Source organism: Pristis pectinata, chromosome 4, assembly GCF_009764475.1.
Source record: "Pristis pectinata isolate sPriPec2 chromosome 4, sPriPec2.1.pri, whole genome shotgun sequence".
Taxonomy (NCBI): Eukaryota; Metazoa; Chordata; class Chondrichthyes; order Rhinopristiformes; family Pristidae; genus Pristis; species Pristis pectinata.
In genome coordinates, this window is record NC_067408.1 from 88,091,882 (window position 1) to 88,114,459 (window position 22,578).

At 38.9% G+C, this 22,578-nt stretch overlaps 1 protein-coding gene across 1 annotated transcript in view; it reads right to left on the bottom strand.

The window, feature by feature from the left end:
- The window catches only part of caska (calcium/calmodulin-dependent serine protein kinase a), a 234,084-nt gene that overhangs the window by 43,687 nt on the left and 167,819 nt on the right, over positions 1 to 22,578 (bottom strand). Inside the window, 4 exon segments of the mRNA XM_052013430.1 lie at positions 571 to 649; positions 3,685 to 3,873; positions 10,122 to 10,202; positions 15,399 to 15,476. Of these exon segments, the coding sequence (XP_051869390.1) occupies positions 571 to 649; positions 3,685 to 3,873; positions 10,122 to 10,202; positions 15,399 to 15,476 (427 nt within the window).

The following is a 22,578-nucleotide window of genomic DNA, read 5'->3' on the forward strand; positions in this document are numbered from 1 at the left end:
AATGTTGATTTTTAATATCAGTTTTCTTGGATCTTATCATCATTGACAAGGCCCACATTTATTAGCCGTGTGGAAGATCATGGTGTGCCACCTTCTTGAACTGCAAACAGTCCTTCTGATGAAAATACTCCAGCAGTGCTGTTATAGCGAGAGGGGATTTCTTAAACTTAGATACATTGAAGAAATTGGGTTAGTGCTCGATTTGGGATGGAATCTACAGGTGGTGCTGTAACCATTTGGCTGCTGTCCTTGTTTTTCTTGGGGCTCGGATGCAAGAGTGCAATTGGAGGTGCTGTCTGGGAAGTGCTTTTGGAGGCAGCCTATGAGTGGCTTGCAGTGCACTTTGTACACATTGCAGCCACTGTGCGATGGTGGTAGTAAGAATGTTTAGGGTGATGGGTGGGGTGCTAATCAACCATCATTTGAAGCAGAAAAGGAGAAGTACAGAGGAAGGAGACACCAACAGAAAAAAGTGACGGAATGTTGATTCCAGCAACATGAATTAGACTTTAATTTCTTGGAACGGCAAATAATTAATATTTTTCATTGACATAGATTTCCACTCCTTACCTTGTCTGTGGATCATTCCGCCATGCATAATCCTTGCAACAATACAATGGTTCATTTCATTCATTTTTAAAGTTATCCCCTAAGTGAAGGAACATGGAGAAAATCAATACGAGATATAAGGATTAAATGCAACAGCTGTACATAAAGCAACTTCAAAGCTAATATTTTTCACATCTTAACACAAAACTCTGATGTATCCTAAGGAGCATTCTACATTTGATGAAACAGTACCACCTAAAAGGGAATGTAGGTAAGATGGACATAGACGATTGATAGCAGATACAAAATGGGGAGACTAAAGACTGAAATGGAAAGACAAAATACAGAATTGGGAGGAACCACAAATTGTAGAGACAAAGTATAGGGAGGGGGAAGGAAGGGAGAGGGGGAGCACAATGGACAATGACTGTTATGGAGAGAGATAACATATCCAAAGATAGACAAATGAGAGAAAGATGTTTTGTTTCATGCACCTAGGCTTGAGGTGTGGGGTCCAGTAACTGGAAATATTTTGGTGTATTGGCATTGCAAACTTCCTTCCTTTTTGTGGGGAGCATATTAGTTCTACTAGGAATTCCCTTAATGGATAAAAGGGAGGTCCAGTTCTGACAAATGGTCTTTGATTTGAAGTGTTAGCTCTTCTTCTCTGTCCACAGATGTTACCTGAGCGTTCCCAGAATTTTTCTGCTTTTATTCAGGGTTGGAACTTGCTGAACTTGTGGGAAACTCAGTCTAGCACTGTGTAAATTTTATACTCAACCACTGAGGAAGCAATATTTCTAAAGGTACAGCATCTCTTTTATGATTGCTTTTGTAGAAAACTGTAGACACGTTTGCACTGCATGATACAACACCTCAAATTAAGGTTAAAATATCTATTTTCAGCAATGACTTTATTTTATGGTTTACATTCTGCATTTTTAATATCATAAAACTGGGAATGCTTTGACTATTGTTTGTGTAATGTTACTTAAAATGCAAATATTTTAGAATACTTCTTTCATAAACAATTAGAAGTGCCAGTATGGATTGAATGATTGTAAAACTTTCAACATTAAATTGGAAGTGGTATAGCATATTGTTCTAAAATATGAGAGGATGTAAAATTATTTGATTAAACTTACTGAAACCAATGAATCTAACTGAGAGGATCAGGGATAATCAAAGTTATGCAATTGCGTTTTTTCCATAGCGTATTTACATATCACAATTGGGAGCAGTGCACAATAGGAAGAGAGCATTCCTTTCTATTAATCACTCTAATAAACAGATTCCTTTAAAGAAGGGCATCTGAAAGATATTTGAATGTTATATAATCAAATATTGCAGACAACACAATTCAGAGCATTCTCTGAAGTAATTTTCCTTTTGAAGAACAATTATTGATTCTTCTGCATCGTGGTTGAAGTCCAGTTCTAATGTTTTACATTTTTTCTTCGACAACCTCATAACTACTCTTGAAAGGTATAAAGAGGGAAAGTAAAATTGAGTGATAACTTTCAGCTGAAAGGCATATTGTTGTGGTCAGCTGAGCAGCAGTACTAGAGGTGAAAGCTTCACTTGACCCACCTGGGTTTTGAATACCTTGCTGACTTCAATGTTGTGCATCACTATGGACAGGAAGTTCCAGTTGGAAGTATTTCCTGTGTTAGACAAAAGGTCCTGTTGCAACCATTTTTCTATTGAGTTTTACTGTCAAATTTTTCTAAAATGAAGTCTTGCATTAAGAAAAAACCTGATTTGGACAGCCTCAATACAAGAAAGCAGAAAGCGCTAAGCTAGGTTTGCATCACAAGGTGGCACTAGTGTCTAATTTAATTTATTTGTACGCTAGATCTGGGGTAATGTGGCACTATCAATTTATATAATTACTTAAAAGATGAATATTCCAACACATCTGCTGTGATTCTCTACCATTTACACCAGCTAGTATCTGAACTTAGCACAGATCCTCTCTCTTCCATAACATTCTCTTATATTTATTTCAGCATTTTAAATGCTGTTACAAATTACCACAACCATTCATCATTACTGAACCAAGTCCTGAACTCATCCAGCATTCAGACAGATACTTCTAATAGTAATCCTGGTCAATTTGCACGGTTGTGCAATCAACAATAGGTACTTCTCATTCTAAAGGTTCAAGTCAATTCTATAATTAAGAAAGTTTATTAACATTGGAATTTGAACAGATGGATAGCTGCAATTTAATGGAGCAAACAGAACATGCAGATAAAGCTAGTTTGCTTGGGAAAAGGTACAGAATGCACAGAAACATTCTTACCAAACTATAATCTTCATTATATGACCAAGTTACTTCCACCAGTAATGTTGGGATCTAAATATAGGCTAGTTCCTGGGATGGGAAGGTTGTACTGTAATAAAGAAGTTGGATCTGTATTCTTGGGAGTTTAGTAGAATGAGGGATGATTTTATTGAAACATACAAGATCCAAAGGGGGCAATGACAAAATAAAGGTTGAGATGTTTCCACTAGTGGAAGAGTCTCAAATAAAGGGACACAGTTACAAGATAAGTAATAATCATTTAAAACTGAGATATTTAGGAATTTCTTCTCGCAGAGGACAGTGAATCTCTGGCATTCTCTATCACAGAGTTGTGGAGGCAAGATCACTGGAGGTGTTGGAGGAGGAGAATTCAAGGCCTTAGAAAATTTGCACAGAAGAGTTGAGGTCTAGGGCAAATCAGCCAGGATTATATTGAATAGCAGGGTAAGTGGCCTACTCCTGCTGCTCTTTTCTTGTGTTCAGCCAAAGGCTTTCAATTTAATTAAAGCAATTAAAAATAATTTGTCCGGATTATTCACACAGTGCCAAGTTAAACAAATTCTGAGCAATCTTTAATTATGTCTCTTTCAGACACAACAGCGTCATGGGACAGAAATAACTTCTTCCTCTGCAAAGATTATCATTTGAAATGGCCATACAGGAGAACAAAGAAAAAAATGGCTAATTTTGGTAAGTCTAACGGCTAAGTACAGTTTTATAACTGTGGTGACATATATGAACTTAAATTAGAATTTTAATTAAAAAAACTAACAATTTATTGTCTCTGCTAACCCAAGTGAATTATAGATTTTTTTACATTACTTTACCATAGGTTCATCAGTGTTTTTCTGAAACTGGACAAGTCGAACTCGTGTAACGTTTTCCATGTCCATATCTCCGTTTGCACTTTCAGGTGAGTCACCATTTAAATAAGGAGAAGATGGTGGTGGTGTAACTCTTAGTGCTTCGTCACTGTATACCTCATGTGCCACAACATCATGAGTCTGGAGCAAGGCCTAGTTTTCAAAAGAAAATGAAATAGGAAAATTAAATTGACTAAAGACACAAAGCCTATTGTTATCAAGTTCTCACCCATCCTTCATCACTTCCCCCACTATAATTGCCTCCTTAACTGGTGCCCTTTGGGACATATTCTGTATATGAAAGGCATTGCAAAAATGCAAGTAGTTCTTCCCAAAATCTAACTTCCTCATTTTCAAGATAAGAAAAATGTTGCCCTGCACAGTACCTCATCTGTAATAACAAGTGAAAATTACATTAAAAAAAAGATGGAATTAGTATAGATGGGTAAAATGTTTGGAATAAATGTGGTGGGCTGAAGGGCCCCTTTCTGTGCTGTACAACTCTCTGACTCCCATTTAAATGGCAAATGATCTGAATTACCAACTTCAGAATTTTCATTGCATCAATTAAATCAACCGGAAGAAATGAATCAGACATGGAACAATTCTATGCATTTGGCTTTCCGCCAATATAGACAATCATTTAAAATTTTAATTCTGAGTTCCTAACATTGCAATAATATGGGAAAAAAATCATAGTAAAATGTTTTGCTAATAGCATAACAAATTGCCAATCAATGAAGCTTTCAAACCCAAGACACTGGTATTGTGACATCAAAAGCACTGTTTTCAGGAAAAATTGTACATTAAGCAAACTACCAAGGGATTAGAACCCAATGGTTTAAAAATTATTACAGCTTGAGTGATCAACCGCTACCAAGCTGTCATAAACACCTTTGAGAACGATAGCCTATGGATGTATTCCAGCTTCTGAGAGATTTTTTAAGTTGATGAGGATATCATAAAGATAGATTCCAGGAAAATAACCTGATAATAAAGCCCAGATTTACTGATGCAGATTGTTGATCAAAGACATAAAGTTACTATTCTCTGCCTTCTCCTTGATTCTGAATTGATGCACTGTGTAATATTAACCAATGCATCTTATGCTTTCTGCTTTTAATGCATGGAAAAACTTGCAAAAGAACATGATTGCTACAAAAGCAGCTTGGAATCTTAAGCTGTTTGTTCTTAAAATGTCACCAAATTCACTTGAAAACTAATTTTGTTTTACTACAGGTTTTTTTGTTACTCTGAGACTATGAAATCTGACAACTAACCAGTTTATGGATAAAAGATTTAGGGAAATTTGACTTATCTATCTTATTAATTCAAAATGATATATGAAATAAAGAGTGTTAAAACCAAAGGAAACTTACAGAATTCAGGCTGTGCAACTCCCAAAATATGCTGCAGAACCAAAGCACTTAACCAAGGAACTGTATCGGCTGAAGAAAACGGTAGTAATAGAACATAGAACAGTGCAGCACAATACGGGCCCTTCGGCCTACGATGTTGTGCCGACCTATATAAACCTATACCATGATCAATCTAACCTTTCCCTCCTGCACTGCCCATAACCCTCCATTTTTTCTTGCATCCATGTGCCTATCTGAGAGTTTCTTAAATGTCAGTAATGTATCTGCCTCCACCGTCATCCCCGGCAGTGTGTTCCAGGCACCCACCACTCTGTGTAAAAATCCTACCTCTGACATCTCCCCTAAACTTTCCACCACTCACCTTAAACAGATGTCCTCTGAACAGGCCATTGCCACCCTGGGAGAAAGGTGCTGGCTGTCCACTCTATTCATGCCTCTTATGATCTTACACACTATCAAGTCACCTCTCATCCTCCATTGCTCCAAAGAGAAAAGCCCTAGCTCGCTCAACCTTTGCTCATAAGACATGTTCTCTAATCCAGGCAGCATCCTGGTAAATCTCTCTGCACCTTCTTTAAAGCTTCCACAGACTTTCTATAATGAGGTGACCAGAACTGAACGCAATACTCCAAGTGTGGTCTAACCAAAGTTTTATAGTGCTACAATATTACCTCACGGCTCTTGAACTCAATCCCCCGACTAATGAAGGCCGACACACCAGACGCCTTCTGAACCACCTTACGCTTCTTAATCAACACTTCCTAACCATTAATATACTCTTACCAGAAGAGTATATTAACATAAAGCTGCATTTTCTGCTCTAAGACATCACTCTAAATCAACATACAGTACAACCTGATGGAAAAAGCAATTTATTAAATTGACAAACACATACACTGTGTATGAACTCTTTTTTTATACATTAAGATAACATACACAGTGTAATAGAATTCTGTTTCTCAGAAGTGAACACAATTTAGAACTAGTTGAGAAGATACTGCAGTGTATACATTGTCAGACTATTCTTCGATGAAATTATACCAGAATTCAGAAAGCATGCCAAATACTTTCTAAAACATTCCTAGTTGCTGTCATGTCAACTGTTTTATTTTAAAAAGTTGAAACCTGTTCAGTTTCTGCCACAATTTTACACACCACTAGAAATCCAGAACTCAACAACTGTGTTTACACAAGCTGCTTGCAGAAGACAGTAGAGAAACATCCCTAATTACCGGGCATTTTTCTTTTTATGAAAGGGTTCCATTCCTGGAAAAGAATACATTACTCATTGCTTGCATGTAAAATGGCTGTGCCAGAGCAAAAGGTACAACATTCTGGCAATCTGCCAATTAGATTGGGTGAATCTAGTGCTATAGCAGCAGCTTGAAAGAAGTGATTTTTGTGACCAAGAAAGTAGAGCTCTAGAACTACAAGATGCTGCCTGGGGCCTCTTCTTTTAAGGTGGTCAATGAATATCAAAGCAAATTGGTGAATGGATATAGAATCCAGGTACACAATGTACACAGCGGTTTCTGCATTAAATCCAGATCTTGGAGAAAAGTTAACTAATGTTATCAGTACGAGCTTGCAAGACCTTTTGTAGGACCATGGAATCCAACTTTGCTTCCCATGGTTGGTCATGAGTCTTCAGGAAGATGTCACTTACATCTCCTTTCTGCTTTCATGTGCAATCAGAAGTTGCTACTGCCCTCACAATTATTCCCTATGTTTACATTTCTTCCAATGCAACGGTTTGGGTCTAGGGCCCACACTAATTCCACTTCCAGTATTCTTGGTGGAAAAACTTGCATACAACAGAACAAAATTTTGGTGGAAAAACTTGCATACAGTAGGACAAAGTTAACCAATACAAGGGACACTGCCACCGACATTTGCCAATGTGGAAAAATCATTATACATAAATGCAAAATTGTCAGCAAAGATGATAAGCCTGTGGCCTGACACAAAGGATGTCAGTATCTACCTTGCCTCTTTTTCTGCTTAATTCTCTGACCTCGTGAACACAGTAACCTGATGTGGCATAGTACTGCACCATTTAAAAAAAAATTAGTTAGCTTGTTGTTCAAAGTGAGCTCCATCCTTGCTCTCAAACTATTAGGACAACACCTTTTAAAGAATTATAAAAGCTGCTAATAGCGAAGAGCTTATTCAGGCACTGGAGTTGATCTTGTTTTGCCCTCCTGAACAAAGTGCAATATCAAATGGATGGGGGAGGGGGGTTTATTTGGATCAATGATTTTGTAATGCACCACTGAAAACTGCTGTCCAACAACAGCATAGTCTGCTACGCTTTGCAAAAGAACATCTCTCACGATGACAGCATTATGTCTCTTACTGCAATGCTGATCCTGGTGCCAGAAAAATAAGCTAGGCAAGATATCAAATTGTTGGATTCTGGAAATGGGTTTTTGCTAGTTAAAGCACCAACCCCCATTTCACAACAATTCATGACCATTAACATCTGATCATTCAAAGGAGCCTGAACTCCTCCCATGTTACAGCCTCTAGGAATCACCTAGAATGTGTAAAAGACCACTTCAGATGTGCTGGCCACCTGCACTGGCATGATAAGTAGATTATAGAGTGATGTAAAAGTCAGCAAAGTCTACAAAATGGTTATTTTGCAAGTTTCAAAGAGTGTTCCCGAGTTCACTGTTCTTCAGTATCCTTCCTATTCAGTGTATTTGGATTGGTAATTTTAGAAGGTGGGAACTCATTATTGTCTATTAATATTAGGGTCACTGCCTTGAAACACCTGGCTCTCTTTCACTTTCTTGATTTGCAGAAAGTAGTAGATTGGCAATGACCTGGCAAAACATCCATACCAAAAAATTCATGAGTATTTACAGCAAGTAGTTTCGGTATCATTTACTTAACCACCCTTCTAGATTCCATACCAATAATATGTATGCTTTCCTAATTTTAATTTCACCTTATTGATTGTCTTCATGTCTAACTGTCCCATCTACTTAGGGCCATAGGAGTCATAGAGCTGTATAGCACAAAAATGAGTCCTTTAGGCGCAACGTTCATGTCGACCACGAAACCACATGCCTTCTTTACCACCCTATCTACTATTACCGCCACTTTCAGGGAGCTATGGACTTGCACCCTAAGATCACTCCATGCATCAATGCTCCCAAAGGGTCCTGCCGTCTGTATATTTTCCTCTTGCATTTGACCTCCCAAACCGCAAAACCTCACACTTGTCCAGACTAAACTCAATCTGACATTTCTCTTCCCATATTTCCAACCGATTTATATCCTGCTGTACCCTTTGACAACCTTTCTTACCATCCACAAGTCTGCCAATTTTTGTGTTGTCTGCAAACCCTCAGTCTCCTATGGCAAAGCCAATTTTGAATCCAACCGACCAAGTCTCTGTGGATCCCACAGTGCATTAATCTTCTGGATCAGCTTATCATCAGGGACAACATCCATTGCCCTACCCTCATCAATCATCTTCGTCATCTCCTCAAAAAACTCAATCAAATTTGTAAGATGTGACCTCCCCTGCACAAAGCCTTGCTGACTCTCCCTAATAAGTCCATGCTTTTCTAGACGCGAGTAAATCCTATCCACAAGAATCTTCACCAATAATTTCCCTACCATTGATGCAAGGCTCACCAACGTATAATTTCTTGATTTGATCTATTGCCATTATTAAACAAAGCAATAACATTGGCTATTCTCCAGTCCTCTGGAATCTCACCTGTGGCTAAAGAGGATATAAAGATCTCTGTCAAGGTCCCAGCCTCTTCTCTTGCCTCTCTCAATAATCTGGGATACATCCCATTAGGCCCAGGGGACTTATCCACCTCAATGTTCCTCTAAAAGATCCAACACCACCTCCTTCTTGACATCAACATGCCCTAGAATATTCAATATACCCCTCCCTGATCTCACTATCCTCCATGTCCTTCTCCTTGGTGAATATCAATGTGAAATACTCATTTAGTATCTCATCCACTTCATTTGGCTCCAGGCATAAATTCACTCCTTTGTCCCTGAGTGGTCTTACCCTCTCGTTTGTAAAATATGTATAAAATGCCTTGGGATTCTCCAAATCCTACTCATAAGGACATTTCATGGCCCCTTTTATCCCTCCTGATTCCCAGTTTAAGTTCTTTCCTGCTTCCTTAAGGGGCCTGTCTGATTCCAGCTTGCTAAACTTTACAAATGCTTCCTTTTCATTTTTGATTAAGTTTAAAACACCATCATCATGAACCTTGCCATCCTTACCTTCCTCACAGGAATTCTGAACAGCTGACCTTTAAACTACTCCTACACTCAGATGTGGACTTACCCAATAACTGCCGCTCCCAAACTACTCTCCCCAGATCCTGCCTAATAGTGTTGTAATTAGTGTCCCTCCAATTTAGAACTTAGGTCGATTTTAACAGGGGGACAATATATCTATCATCTAGGGAGACTACACTAAGCCACTGGCCTCTAGCAATTAAAACATTTACAGTGGTTCACAGAAGTCGGATCTTTCTTGCTGTTAACCCTGAACTGGAAATCCCCTTGTATTTTAACAACACCAGGGAACAGAGAGTTCAAACTAGCCTTGTTGGACATATTACAGCATACTTTCATGACAGTGAGCAACTCTAGAATACTCCTTTGTCTATTCTGAAATCACATCACTGCTCTTTACCAGGAAAACTATTTAAGGATGCTGATTGTCACATCTGAGTTGAACATCTGGGGTTGTTTAAACAACAGCAAACAGGCCTCCATAAATTGACTTCTTTGAAAATGAGAATCAATATTTAACTCAGAATACTTGCTTCTCCTCTAAAATGGAGAAGTGAGCAAAAAATCTGACTTTCCTTTCCCTCGTTAAAAACTTAACATTTTTTAAAATAACAAAGTCATTTATTTGTCAGATGTCCTGATACTGAGTACTGTCATTTATATAGTTATTCAATTTTGACAATGGTCATTGACAATCATGCATCTTTTGTTTGAAGTCTGATAACAGAATAATTCACCTACCATAAAATGAGGCCGTGTTAGGATACACTTCAGTTCTTTTGCATCATTATTTTCTGGATAGCATGAAATCTCTTCCAACACCTACAACATTCAACAAAAATTTTAGCAAGTAACTACAGATCATAACTTGAAAAGTTAAGATATGCCATTATTTGAAGTTGATAACTAAAATGGAGAAATAGAAGGGACAACTTCATTCTTGGCATTGATAAAAACCATCTTAGAGTGATCCAACTGATTTTGATGACAGTTTGGGTTTGTGGTGGATTTTCCTGCTGTGCATCCATTTGTCCTTCCTGGAACTATAAATAGTGGTAGGCCTGGACTAGCAAATAGAGGAATAGATCCTAAAAAAGGACTTCCTATCCCTTCATTTAAACCCAATTTCGATCTATTTTTTGGCTTGTTTACATCTATAGACAACTCTTCTGATGCTGTCATGCAGACCCAGTGGCCATACTGCCTGCATGTACATCATTTACAATGGCAGGGATTCACAAAAGTAATACTCGGCAAAGTTGTATTCTTTGCATATTTATATTGTGGGATGAAAAAAAAACATCTAAAAGGATGACTTTCCTAAATACTTCTGAAGTAAACTGCCTTGTAATAATTCCCGCTGCAATAAGGAAGCCATGATTTTTCTGGTTTCCCACACAAGAGATGTAATTAAATATGTTACCAATTTACTGTAACCACATAATAACCTAAAAATTAAAGAGCATATGATACATCATACATAACTGTTCCTTCTTGGTCGTTTTAGTGTAACCTGCATAAATAATGCAGAGATACAGCATGGAAATGGGTTCTTCAGCATGTCCACAATGACCATCAAGCCCCCATATTTACACTAATCCTACCTTCACCCATTTTTTTCTTTCCATATTCCTATCAACTCTGCCCCAAATTCTACTACTTATCTACACACCAGGAGCAATTTAAAGTGTTCAATTAACCTACCAACACACATTTTTTGGCTTGTGGTAGGAAACTGCAGCACCTAGAGAAAACCCACACAAATACAGGGAGAACGTGCAAACTCCACACAGACAGCATTGGAGGTCAGGATCAAACCTAGGTTACTGGAGCTGTGAGGAAGTCGCTCTACTAACTGCAAAACTGTGCTGCCCACAAAACAGATTCTAGAATTATAGGCAAATGAAGGTGTGCTGCTTTTTTTCTGTGCATTACAAATAGATTTTGAGACCACATTCCTTCAATGTTTGGTTGTGCTTACACAGGTCAGAGTGGATATCACAGAATCACAGTTATAGAATTATACAGCAGAGGAACAGGCCCTTTGAGCCAACTCATCTATGTCAACTGAGTTGTCTACCTGAGCTAGTTCCATTTTGCCAATATCCCTCTAAATCTTTCCTTTCCATGTACCTGTCCAAAAGTTTTTTAAACATTGTAATTGTACCTGCCTCCACAGCTTCCTCTAGCAGCTCGTTTCATATACCCACCACCCTGTGTGAAAGAGTTGCCCCTTTAAATCTTTCTCCACTCACCTTAAATGCCTTCTTGTTTTAGGCCTCCTCTAGCCTGGGAAAAAGACTGACCATTCACCTCATTGGTACCCCTCATGATTTTATATACCACTATAAGGTCACCCCTCAGCCTCCGAAGTTCCAGGGGAAAAAGTCCAAGCCTCTCCTTACAACTCAAGCCCTCCAGTCCCAGTAACATCCTTGAACCTCTTCTGTACTTTTTCCAGCTTAATGACATCCTTCTGATAGTTGGGCAACCAGAACTGCACACAGTACTCCCAAGTATGGTCTCACCAACAACTTGGACAGTTTTAAAATGACAACCCAACACTTGTACTCAATGCCCTGACTAATGAAGGCAAGCGCACCAAATGCCTTCTTCACCACCCTGTCTACCTGTGTCTCTGTTTTCAGGGAACTATGCACCTGAGTAAGGAGCACCAAGAGCTAAAAACTTAAACTATTTTTTTGGGGCAATACATTGTATGACAAGAGTGCCAAAATCCATTAGGTCTTGTGTAGCGGTCACATACCCATACAGCAGAGTGAAAAAACTTGCTTCACTTTTAAGAGCAAGTGGGATGGAAATTTCTCTTCTTATAATAATTATAACCCTTAGAAACCAAGAAAATAGAGGAAAATTGTCAAGACAGAAAAATACTCAGATTATACCGATTTTTTCATTTTCCAACCAGGAATTCAGTTGAAATTAGTTTTTTAATTTTTGGCCACATTGGTAGGGATATTGAGTATAACAGTAAGGAAGTCATGCTGCAACTATATAAAACTTCACTCAGACCACACTTGGAGTAATTGTGTGCAATCTGGTTGCTTCATTGTAGGAAGGATGTGGAGACTCTAGAAAGAGTACAGAAGACGTTTACCAGGATGCTGCCTGGATTTGAGGGTATGAGCTAAAAGGGAAGGTTGGACAAACTTGGGTTGTTCACCCCAAAGCGTCAGACGCTGAGGGGAGACATGAAGGAGGTTTATAAAATTATGAGAGGCATAGGTAGGGTAGACGGTCAGAATCTTTTCCCCCGGGTAGAAATACCAAACACCAGAGGACGTGCTTTTAAGGTGGGGGCGGGGGGAGGAGGGAATATAAAGGCAACGTGAGAAGCAAGTTTTTTTTTCCCACATGCTGAGAGTGGTAAGTGCCTGGAATGGGTTACCAGGGGCTGTAGTGGAAGCAGGCAGTTTGGTGGAGCTTGAGGCTTTCAGACAGACACATGAATATGAAGGGAATAGAGGGATATGGATGATACAGAGGAGGACATTTAGTATAAACTAGCATCAAGATCGGCACAACATCATGGGCCAAATGGCCTGTCCAGTGCTATACTGTTCTATGTTCCATGAGACATTAAGACATTTAAAACAATTAAACTTGAGGCTTTGCTTAACTAGGACACAAAGTAGGCAAGGAAGGGCAGAGGTGACGAGTGAACAGGTGGCTAGCACTGCATTGCAATAGTCAAGCCTCGAGTTTAGAAATAACAAAGGCAGTCATGATGGCTCCAGTAGCAAATGAGATCAGGCAAGGATATGCTTGGACTAACTATCTCAGAGCACAGATCTGAACTGTACTGTGGTAACCAGGGAAATTAAATTTAGTTACTTAAAATCTGGAATACTAAGACAGAACCAGTAATGGCGACCATAAAACCAATATCTAGTTCACTAATGTTCACCTAAGGTTTACTCAGGAAATGAAATCTGCTGTCCTTACCTGGTTTGGCCTTGTATATTACTGTTAACTGTCTTCAAATGGCCAAACAAGCCACTTAAGGCAAATACAGAATGGTAATAAATGCTGGTGTTGCTGGCCACATTCATGTGCTAGGCAACACTACAGAAGTGGACGTAGCCAGTCTTGGTTATAGCATGGACTTGTGGTTGGAAGCTCATCAGTGTCAGATTTGACATACAGATTGTGAACAACACACACAGTTGTTTGGGAGGAGGTGGTGGTAATGATGGTGAGGGAACAGAATATGGTGAGGCCTGAACACAATAGTTCTAGCCTTCCTAATATTTAATTACAGGAAACTTCTGCCCATCAGTATTGAATGACCGGCAATAGTTGTCCCTCGATTCTGAGGCTGTGCCCTTGGATTCTATCCTCTCTATGTCCATTCTATCCAGGCCTTTCAGTATCCATTAGGTTTCAATGACATCCCCTCCTCATCCTTCTGAACTCCATCAAGTATAGAGCTAGAGACATCAAATGCTCCTCATATTTTAACCCTTTTGTTCTTTAGATCATCCTTGTGAACCTCCTCTGGACCTTCTCCAGGGCCATCATATCCTTCCTTAGATATGGCCCAAAATTGCTCACAATATTCCAAATGCGGTCTGACATGCCTTATAAAGAATCAGTAGTACATCAGTGCTTTTATATTCTAGTCCTCTTGAAATGAATGCTAACATTGTACTTGCCTTCTTTATTACTGACTCAACCTGCAAGTTAAACTTGGGGAATCCTGAAGTAGGATTCCCAAGTCCCTTTGCATCTCTGATTTCTGAATTTTCTCTCCATTTGGAAAATAGTCTACACCTTTATTCTTCCTACCAAAATACATAATGCCACACTTCCCTACACTGTTTTCCATCTGCCACCTTGCCCTCTCCCAACCTGTCCAAGTCCTTCTGCAGACTCCCTTCCTCCCCCTATCTTCTGCAAACTTGGCCACAATGCCATCGGTTCCTTCATCCACTCTCGGACTTCTGCCAGTCAGCCAATCTTCTATCCATGCTAGTACTTTGCCTCTAACACCATGGGCTCTTATCTTGTTTACCAGCCTCATGTGCGGCACCTTGTCAAAGGCCTTCTGAAAATCCAAGTAAATAACATCCACCAACTCTCCTTTGTCTAACCTGCTTGTTACCTCCTCAAAGAATTCTAACAGATTTGTCAGACAAGATCTCCTCTTAATGAAATCATGCTGACTTCCAAGTGCTCTGAAATTTCACCCTTAATAATGGACTCTAAAATCACCAATCACCGAGGTCAGACCAACTGGCCTATGATTTCCTTCTTTTGCCTACCCCACCTTCTTAAACAGAAGTGTCACATTTGCAACCATGACACTTCAACCTCAGAAAATGCTGCTTTCTAAATAGCCACCCCTGCTATAATTTGCCTCCCTCTTAGTCTGCTGCATTTCCTCACTGGGCCTGCCAATACTGTTAACAAACTCCGACCTACACTCTGTCTTTTTAAATCACAGCTGCACCTCCTCACTGCCAGCCTGAAGTGCACTTATTGTAAGCTGACTCCATGCATGGGTAAGTTTAGCAGATGTGTTCTAACAGTTATTAATCACAAGAATATATCAGATGCTTTAGAATGTAATTAAAAAAATAAAGAATGACTTAAACAATAGCTGTCATATCACTTTTGCTGCATTCAGTAGTGCTTTACAAGCAACAAAATACTCCACCATTGTATCCAGTGCATCAACCTCGGAGGCATACTGTACCTCTCCACCACCACCATAGGTTAATGTACAAAAGAGGCAATTCAAATATGAGACAGTACATTGCAGACTTTATAATAGAGGTACCTAGGTCATATGCATAGCAATTATTTATGGACAATAATACATTTAAGTAACTCCAGGTTAACAATGAATTAAGTTCTTTCACCAAAATCTATAGGGTAAAGTGATACTCTTATTCAAGATATCTTTTCTATTATCTACCCATTAACTGACAGAATGAATAAGACATAAATACCAAGTGAATGCATAACAAGTTAGAATGAAAGTAAACAACCAACCTCTTTGGCTCTTTGGACAGCATCACTTGGTGGATTTCTTATCTGTGGTGATGACTTTGTGTTGATCTTGTCATACAACTAGTAGAGAAAAATATAAAGCAAATTTCAAATAAGCAGAATGGATGAGCAGAAAAAAAAGCAATGCAAGACCATATACTCTTTGCTAGAAGTCATTTCTGACAGTGTTAGTAAGTGGCACTGCCTTACCAATAAACTACTCATGGATGTCCTGGGTTTTGCCAGGACCATTTGGCCCCAGACCTCATCTCAGTCTTTATTCAAACACTGCCCAAAGAGCTCAATTCTGGAGGTGATGTGAGAGTTGCTGCCCTTGACATCGAGGAGCTCTGGTAAAACTGGTCAATGGGCATCAAAGGGAATGCACTCCAATAGCTGGAGTCCTACCTTGCACAACGGAAGATGAATGTAGTTGTCGGAGGTCAGTCATCCCATCCCAAGGATGTCATTGCAGAAGTTCCTCAGGTCAATGCCATAGGCCCAAACATCCTCATCAATAACCCTACTTCTATTTTCTGGTCAGAAGTGGGGATGTTTGCTGGGATTGCAGAATGTTTAATTCCATTTGCAAATCCTTAGCAAATGGAGCAGCCCACGCTTGTATACGCAAGACCTAGACAATATTCAGGCATGGGCTGAAAAGTGGCATGTAACACACATGGCACAAAAGTGTCAGGCAATGATGCCACCAATGAGGAGAATCTAACCACCTACCCTTGACATTCAATAGCATTATCAACACCAATGAAGATCATTATAGACTGGAAACTCATCCAGAACAGCCACATAAATACCCTGTGGTTCCAAGAGCCAGCCCAGGGCTGGGCATCCTACAGTGAGCAACTCAAGTCCTGACACCTCAGGGCCTTTCACCCATCTACAAGGCACAAGTCAGGAGTGCAACAGAATGCTCTCCAGTTGCATGGATGAGTGCAGCATCAACAGCTCTCAATAACCTCTAAACCATCCAGGACAAAGCAGCCAGCTTGACTGGCACCCTATCAATCATCCTAAACATTTATTCCCTCCATCTCCAAAGCACATGGCTGCAATATGTATCATAGACAACAAGCACTGCAGTCACTTGCTCAGGCTACTTCCACAGCACCTCCCAAACTTGTGACTTTTACCATCAAGAAGGATAAGGGAGCAGGTGCATGGGACCCCCTCCAAGTCGACTTGAAAATACATTGTTGGCCCTTCACTGTATGCTGGGTCAAAATCCTGGAATGCACTTGCCGATAGTATTGTGGGAGTACATGTTCAAGGAGGCAGCTCGGCACCACTAATCAAAGGCAATTAAGGATGGGCAATAATTGCCAGTCTTGATGGCGATACACAGATCCCAGAAATTAATTAAAGAGCTAATTTCCAAAGGATTACACTGGAATTACAATGCAGCATAATTAAGATATTCTATTCTTAATATAAAATATTTTCTGGAAATGAGAAAAATATACGAGTTTTGACTGTCATTTTCCCCACTAACAGCAAGTCCGCATTCACAGCAAACTCATTAGTGGCCTCAGTATTATATTATATTGCATCAGCCATTAAAAACTAGCAGGAGTAGAGGCAAGATTTCCCAATAAAAGGAAGGAAAATCAACAGACATGAAGTGTACATATGGGTCCAGAGTATATTACATCAAAACAAAAGAGCTGGTCATTGACTTCAGGAAGGGGGACGGTGCACATGCTCCATCTACATCAACGGTGCTGAGGTCGAGGGGGTTGAGAGCTGCATATTATGATTTCACATAAAATTGAACCACAAGCCCTGGGTAAATCCTGGAAGTGGAGGGGGAGAGTGGGTGGGATAGGGAGATCTACAACAAAGGGAACTGATCACTAGCATAACTGAGCCTGAAGGCACACTTTCTTTCCTAGGTCTCAGTATCAATGGTAGAAAAGCAAAAACTGCAAATGGTGGAAATCCGAAATAAAAACATAAAATGCTAGAATTACTCAGATCAAGAACCATCTGTGGAGAGAGAGTTAACTTTTCAGATTGACGATCTTGCATCAGGTCTGTTAAAAAAGTTGCATGATAATAAGTGTGCAGATTAGGCAGAATACTACTAGGGAAATCTTCCTGGACCAGCCCCATTCTCCCCACATTTGTATTTACCCAGTATTGTGATGTAGGTGGAACTTTTCTGGGGCCCTGTATACTAGGGTCAGTGGGTAACATAGCAAGGCCTCAAGAGCATCCAAGCCTCTGGCAGCAGAGTACTGAGGTCTCAGCCCTTAGCTAGCTTTGAAAAGAGGCTGAACTGGGGTGGAGCTTGGTCTCCTGTGGGGAGAAAGGAAGAAAAATGGGATTAACAGGAAGAGGAAACAAAGTAAAAGGCTGCACTAGCCTTTAAAGTCTGAATTGATTACTACTGTTATACTTGTTAATCACTAAGGCAACAAGAGCATAAGGAACAGGAATAGACCATACAGCCCCTTGTCTGCTTTGCCATTCAATAAGATTATAGCTGATCCAACTTTCCTCAAGTCCACCTTCCTGCCTTCTCCCTGTCTCCCTCAATTGCCTCACTGATTAAGAAAACATCCATTTCAGCTTTGAATATATTGAAAGATTCAGGTATCACAGCTTTCTTGGGCAAAGACTCAACTCTGAGGAAAGAAATTCTTCATCTCAATCTTAAATGGGCACCCCCGATACAGAGACCATGCCCTCGAGTCCTAGATTCTCACACAAAGGGAAACATCCTCCCAGCATCAACCCTATCATGCTCCCCAAGATACATTTCAATAAGATTGGCTCTCATTCTTCTAAACTCAAACGAGTCCAATCTGTTTAACCTTTCATAAGACAACTCCTCCATATTTGAGATCATTCTAGTGAATTTCCTCTGTATTGCCTTCAATCATAATAAAGCTTTCCTTAAATAAGAGCAGCAAAACTGTTCACAGTACTATGGATATGTCATCACTAGTCCCTTGTACAGCTGTACTAAAGACTTCTCTCCCTTCGTACTCCACCCCTTTTGAAATAAAGACTAGCATTCCATTAACCTTCAACTTCCCACTGCACCCGCATACTGATGAGTCCCGATGAAGGGTCTCGGCCTAAAACGTCAACTGTTTATTTCCCTCCATGGATGCTGCCTGACCTGCTGAGTTCCTCCAGCACTTTTTGTGTGTTGCTCCAGATTCCAGCATCTGCAGAATTTTTTGTGTCACCTGTATACTGTTCTTCTGTTTCATGTATGAGGACCCCAAATCCCTCTGTGCTGCAACTCTCTCCATTAATCAGTAACCTTTATTATACTTCCTCCCAAAGCAAACAATTTCACATTTTCCCACCAATTTTTGTTCACTTACTTAAACCATCAATTTCTCTCTGTAAATTGCCTGCATCTACCTCATAGCTGACAGTACATTCACTTCTTTCCTCAAAATCATTAATTCACATTGGTTCTCTGTAACATCTCTGCCCTTTGATCAGTTCATCTGCTGTTGAAATTATGATTGTTGTCTGTTACCTCTAATCTGAAATATTGCAGTGCTTTCCTGACTAGCCTCTCATTTTCTACCCTTAATAAGTGTAATTGCACTAAAGCTTTGCTGTATAATTCACCAGGATAATATCCTGGTGCAAAGAACAAATGTAAAAAAGAGGCTTGAAAATTAGGGTTCTCTTTTATTAAAATAATATTAAATGTAGGGCAACAAGAGAAATATTGAAAATTATGGAAAGCAGGACATATTAAACAGAAGCAGATGTTTCTCACATTTAGAACAGAGCATAGAAAGGCCTTGTTAATTGGATTATGTTGGTGGATGAAGGAAACATGGTGGGTAAGTACAATTTTAACAGCTTCTTTTGTATGGAAGATAAATTGCGACAGACAGTGGTTGGAGCAAATGACATTTTGATGTTATAGCTTCTATCTATTTCTACGTTGACAATTTAAGTCTATTTAACTTTCAAACAATTTGAAGGAAAATAACTTGGTGACAATTTGAAAACTTGTAGAATTTCAAATTTATAACTTCTACTCGTAACCCTAAATGGAGATCAACTGGGGATAAAAGAGTGAAGAGGCACATGTCACAGAAAGTTATTGTGCTTTTCCTAATTACAGTAAGTTATAGGTAGGACCAGCAGCCATCAAGAGAGGTGCCCATATTTCAACTTGTAACAAAATGGGGGATGGGAAAGAAATGAAAGACAATTAATAAATCAGTGGAGTAGTTTTGCTGTCATGGTGCTTTACTTTAGGACCACAAGTACAGTGCAAAAGCTGTTGGTGTGGTCTTGTTTATTGACATCTGAGTTTATTGACACAACAAAGTTTACAATACTGTGAAACCACTCTTTTAAACAACTGCAAGCTATCTTATTTTCTCCCATTTGCCTTCTCTTCTGAAGGCGCTAACTCAAACAAGTAAATAATACTAAAAGCTCATGTTACTCTCCAGATACTCAAGTACAGAAATTATTCAAGGTTATGAAAGATTTAATTGAATTCTAGATTTTATCAGGATGTAGTATTAACCTAAGATGCTATGACAGTTCATACTAAACTTTAACATGATCTCAGTTAAATCATGGTATGAATCTGCTCTACGGAAAGGATATTGAAGCTTTACAAGGCAGATTCACCAGGATGTTCCCCAGTATAAAAGAGTGCAAATAAGGCCATAGTCGGCTTATGGACATTCCTACATACGAATGAGTTTCCATAATATTATTAGATTCAAAAGTCTGACATACATACATGTGTTTGTTCCTACAAACAGCAGAACTAGTTCCTCTTTCCACTTTTAGTAATTGTTTTTCCTTATCCATCTTATGTGCTTTTGATACCATTCATTCCAATACTGCGGAGGTATGGTTACCATATCAAGGGAGTTTTGTGCATTTTCTGAGGCAGTCAAAAATCAACTTATGGGTGTCTGTAAAACCCAATTCCATTTGTTACCCAGGCAAGGAAAACTGAAAAAAAATGGGTCCTATTTTAATAGAATACAGAGAAGATAGAATTAAAATTTGGAAAACAGTGGAAGCATAGAGTAATAGTTGAAGGGACAAAGAGGGGCCATCGGCACAAGTGGAAGCCAAGTTGTTTAGAAAAGTTTTTTCAAGTAATTGTAAAGCTGTGAAACTTACTGAGTTAGTAATTGAGGAAAAAAACTATGTAAATTTAGTTCAATATATTATATTGATGAATAAAGAAAGAGAATCTAAAGGGACTTGCAAACAACAGTGTGGGTGAATATGATTAGAATACTTGTTCGTATGGAATGAAATGACAGATTAGTTGTGTTCAATGAACCATTTCTATATTGCAATTGCAACAAAATGTCTACTAGGTTTGGATTCACAAAATAATGACAGCTTATGTTTTGATTTATCTCAGTACTTCACATAAAGCTGCTGCCACTGTGTCATGATGAACATTTGCAAAGGGCATCATCATGCGTAATTCTGCACATCCACAAACTAGAACTGCACTGTTAATATTACTTCATTTTTGTTCAGTTTCACAAGCATAGCATTTGCATGTTAAAATGCGCACTTTTTAAAAACTGATGCAACTGTCTAAATATATAATGTCCTAAGATTCTCATTTACATGCAAGATTTGGTGCAACGATGTGAAGCCATCCATAAACTATTTCACATCCATCATTCGGCAAACATAGGGCCACCACAATATCCTACTTAACTGAGAATAACACAGAATAAAAAACCTCTTTTCATGAAAAAATCTCAAATGAATAAATGCATCAAAATGAAATACAATGCTCCCTTTACAATAATGAATGTACAATGATTTTTAAAAATTGTAAATGCTTATCATGCTTAGTTCGGGAGTTAAAAATGAAAATATTTCAAATTATGAATGACAATGCAAAAAAAAAGGCAGGAAGATAAAGACACCAATGATCTCAGTTTCAGCTTCTCATTTAAATGAAGGTTGCAATGGATTTATTTTCTAAATGTACAGTGAATCTATACAAAGCTAACTCTCATTTCCATCCTCATTTTTGGGATTGAATGTGGTTATAAAGTGGGAAAATGGAATGCAGAATGTACCCACCCATTTTGCCAACTGCAATTTTTGGTCTTCAGGTAAATGGCAAAGACTCTCATTGTACCTAGGTGATTAATTTTACAGTGCAAATCCAAGTCCCACTATGCAAAAGGACTTGGGTAATTTGTTTAAGTCTCATGACATATAGCGACATGATCAACAGTATCTGGGGATATTAGAAACCTCTTCAAAAATGTGGTATGTCAATTTTTTAAAGAAAAGAGCAGATGGGGTGAGGAGGGAATTAATGTTCTGTCAGACCTCAGAGTTCTTGACAGATCTAATGCACACTCCCCCAAAAATCACTTGCCCTGTCACCACCCAACTTCCAACCAATCATTTGGTGAATTCATATTATCCTCACCTTGTTAAAGCAAATGTACCACTGTGAAAATAGATTGTGCTAATTATGGGGCCCTATTATTGTGGCCTTTGCTCACTAATATGTGCTATGTCCTGAAAGGAATGGATTAATCAGATTATCCTGAAGTCCACTTATATTAATGTACTATTGATTTCTCTCTGCTTTTTAGTAACAATATTTTTTAGCTTTAGCAAAATTGGCAGGGAACACTAAGTCAATTTAAAGTACCACTGGGCGATTGTGCCAGAGCTGACCCTGACACAGTAGACTGTTAGATGAAGGGAATAAAATACATGCTGGTTGTTAGGGTAATTAGGTACTGCAAATTATTTAAAGATATATCATTATGACAACAAGACTCTGGCAATTTCAAGTACCATGATGAATAGTGGCGTAATCAATTGTATTTAGGGGCCACCAGAATTCTCTTCAAAAATGGGGTATGCCAATTGTTTAAAAAAAGAAAGCATGTGGAGACAGGAGTGCTTCATATGCTGCATATTTGGAAACAATATGGTAAACATTACTGTGGAGGATAGAATGGGACATAAAAACCTTTTTAAATGGGGATCCTGTAATAGCAGGTTATTGGCTGGTCTGGAATGGTGATGAATAAAAGGTAGAGTTTAAAATGTTGCTTGGGAGGATATGAAACAGTACTGAAACTGCTAAAATAATAATGAAGTAATGAAATTGTATAAGGTTAAAGAAAATTGATATTATTGATAAGGGATAAACACATCA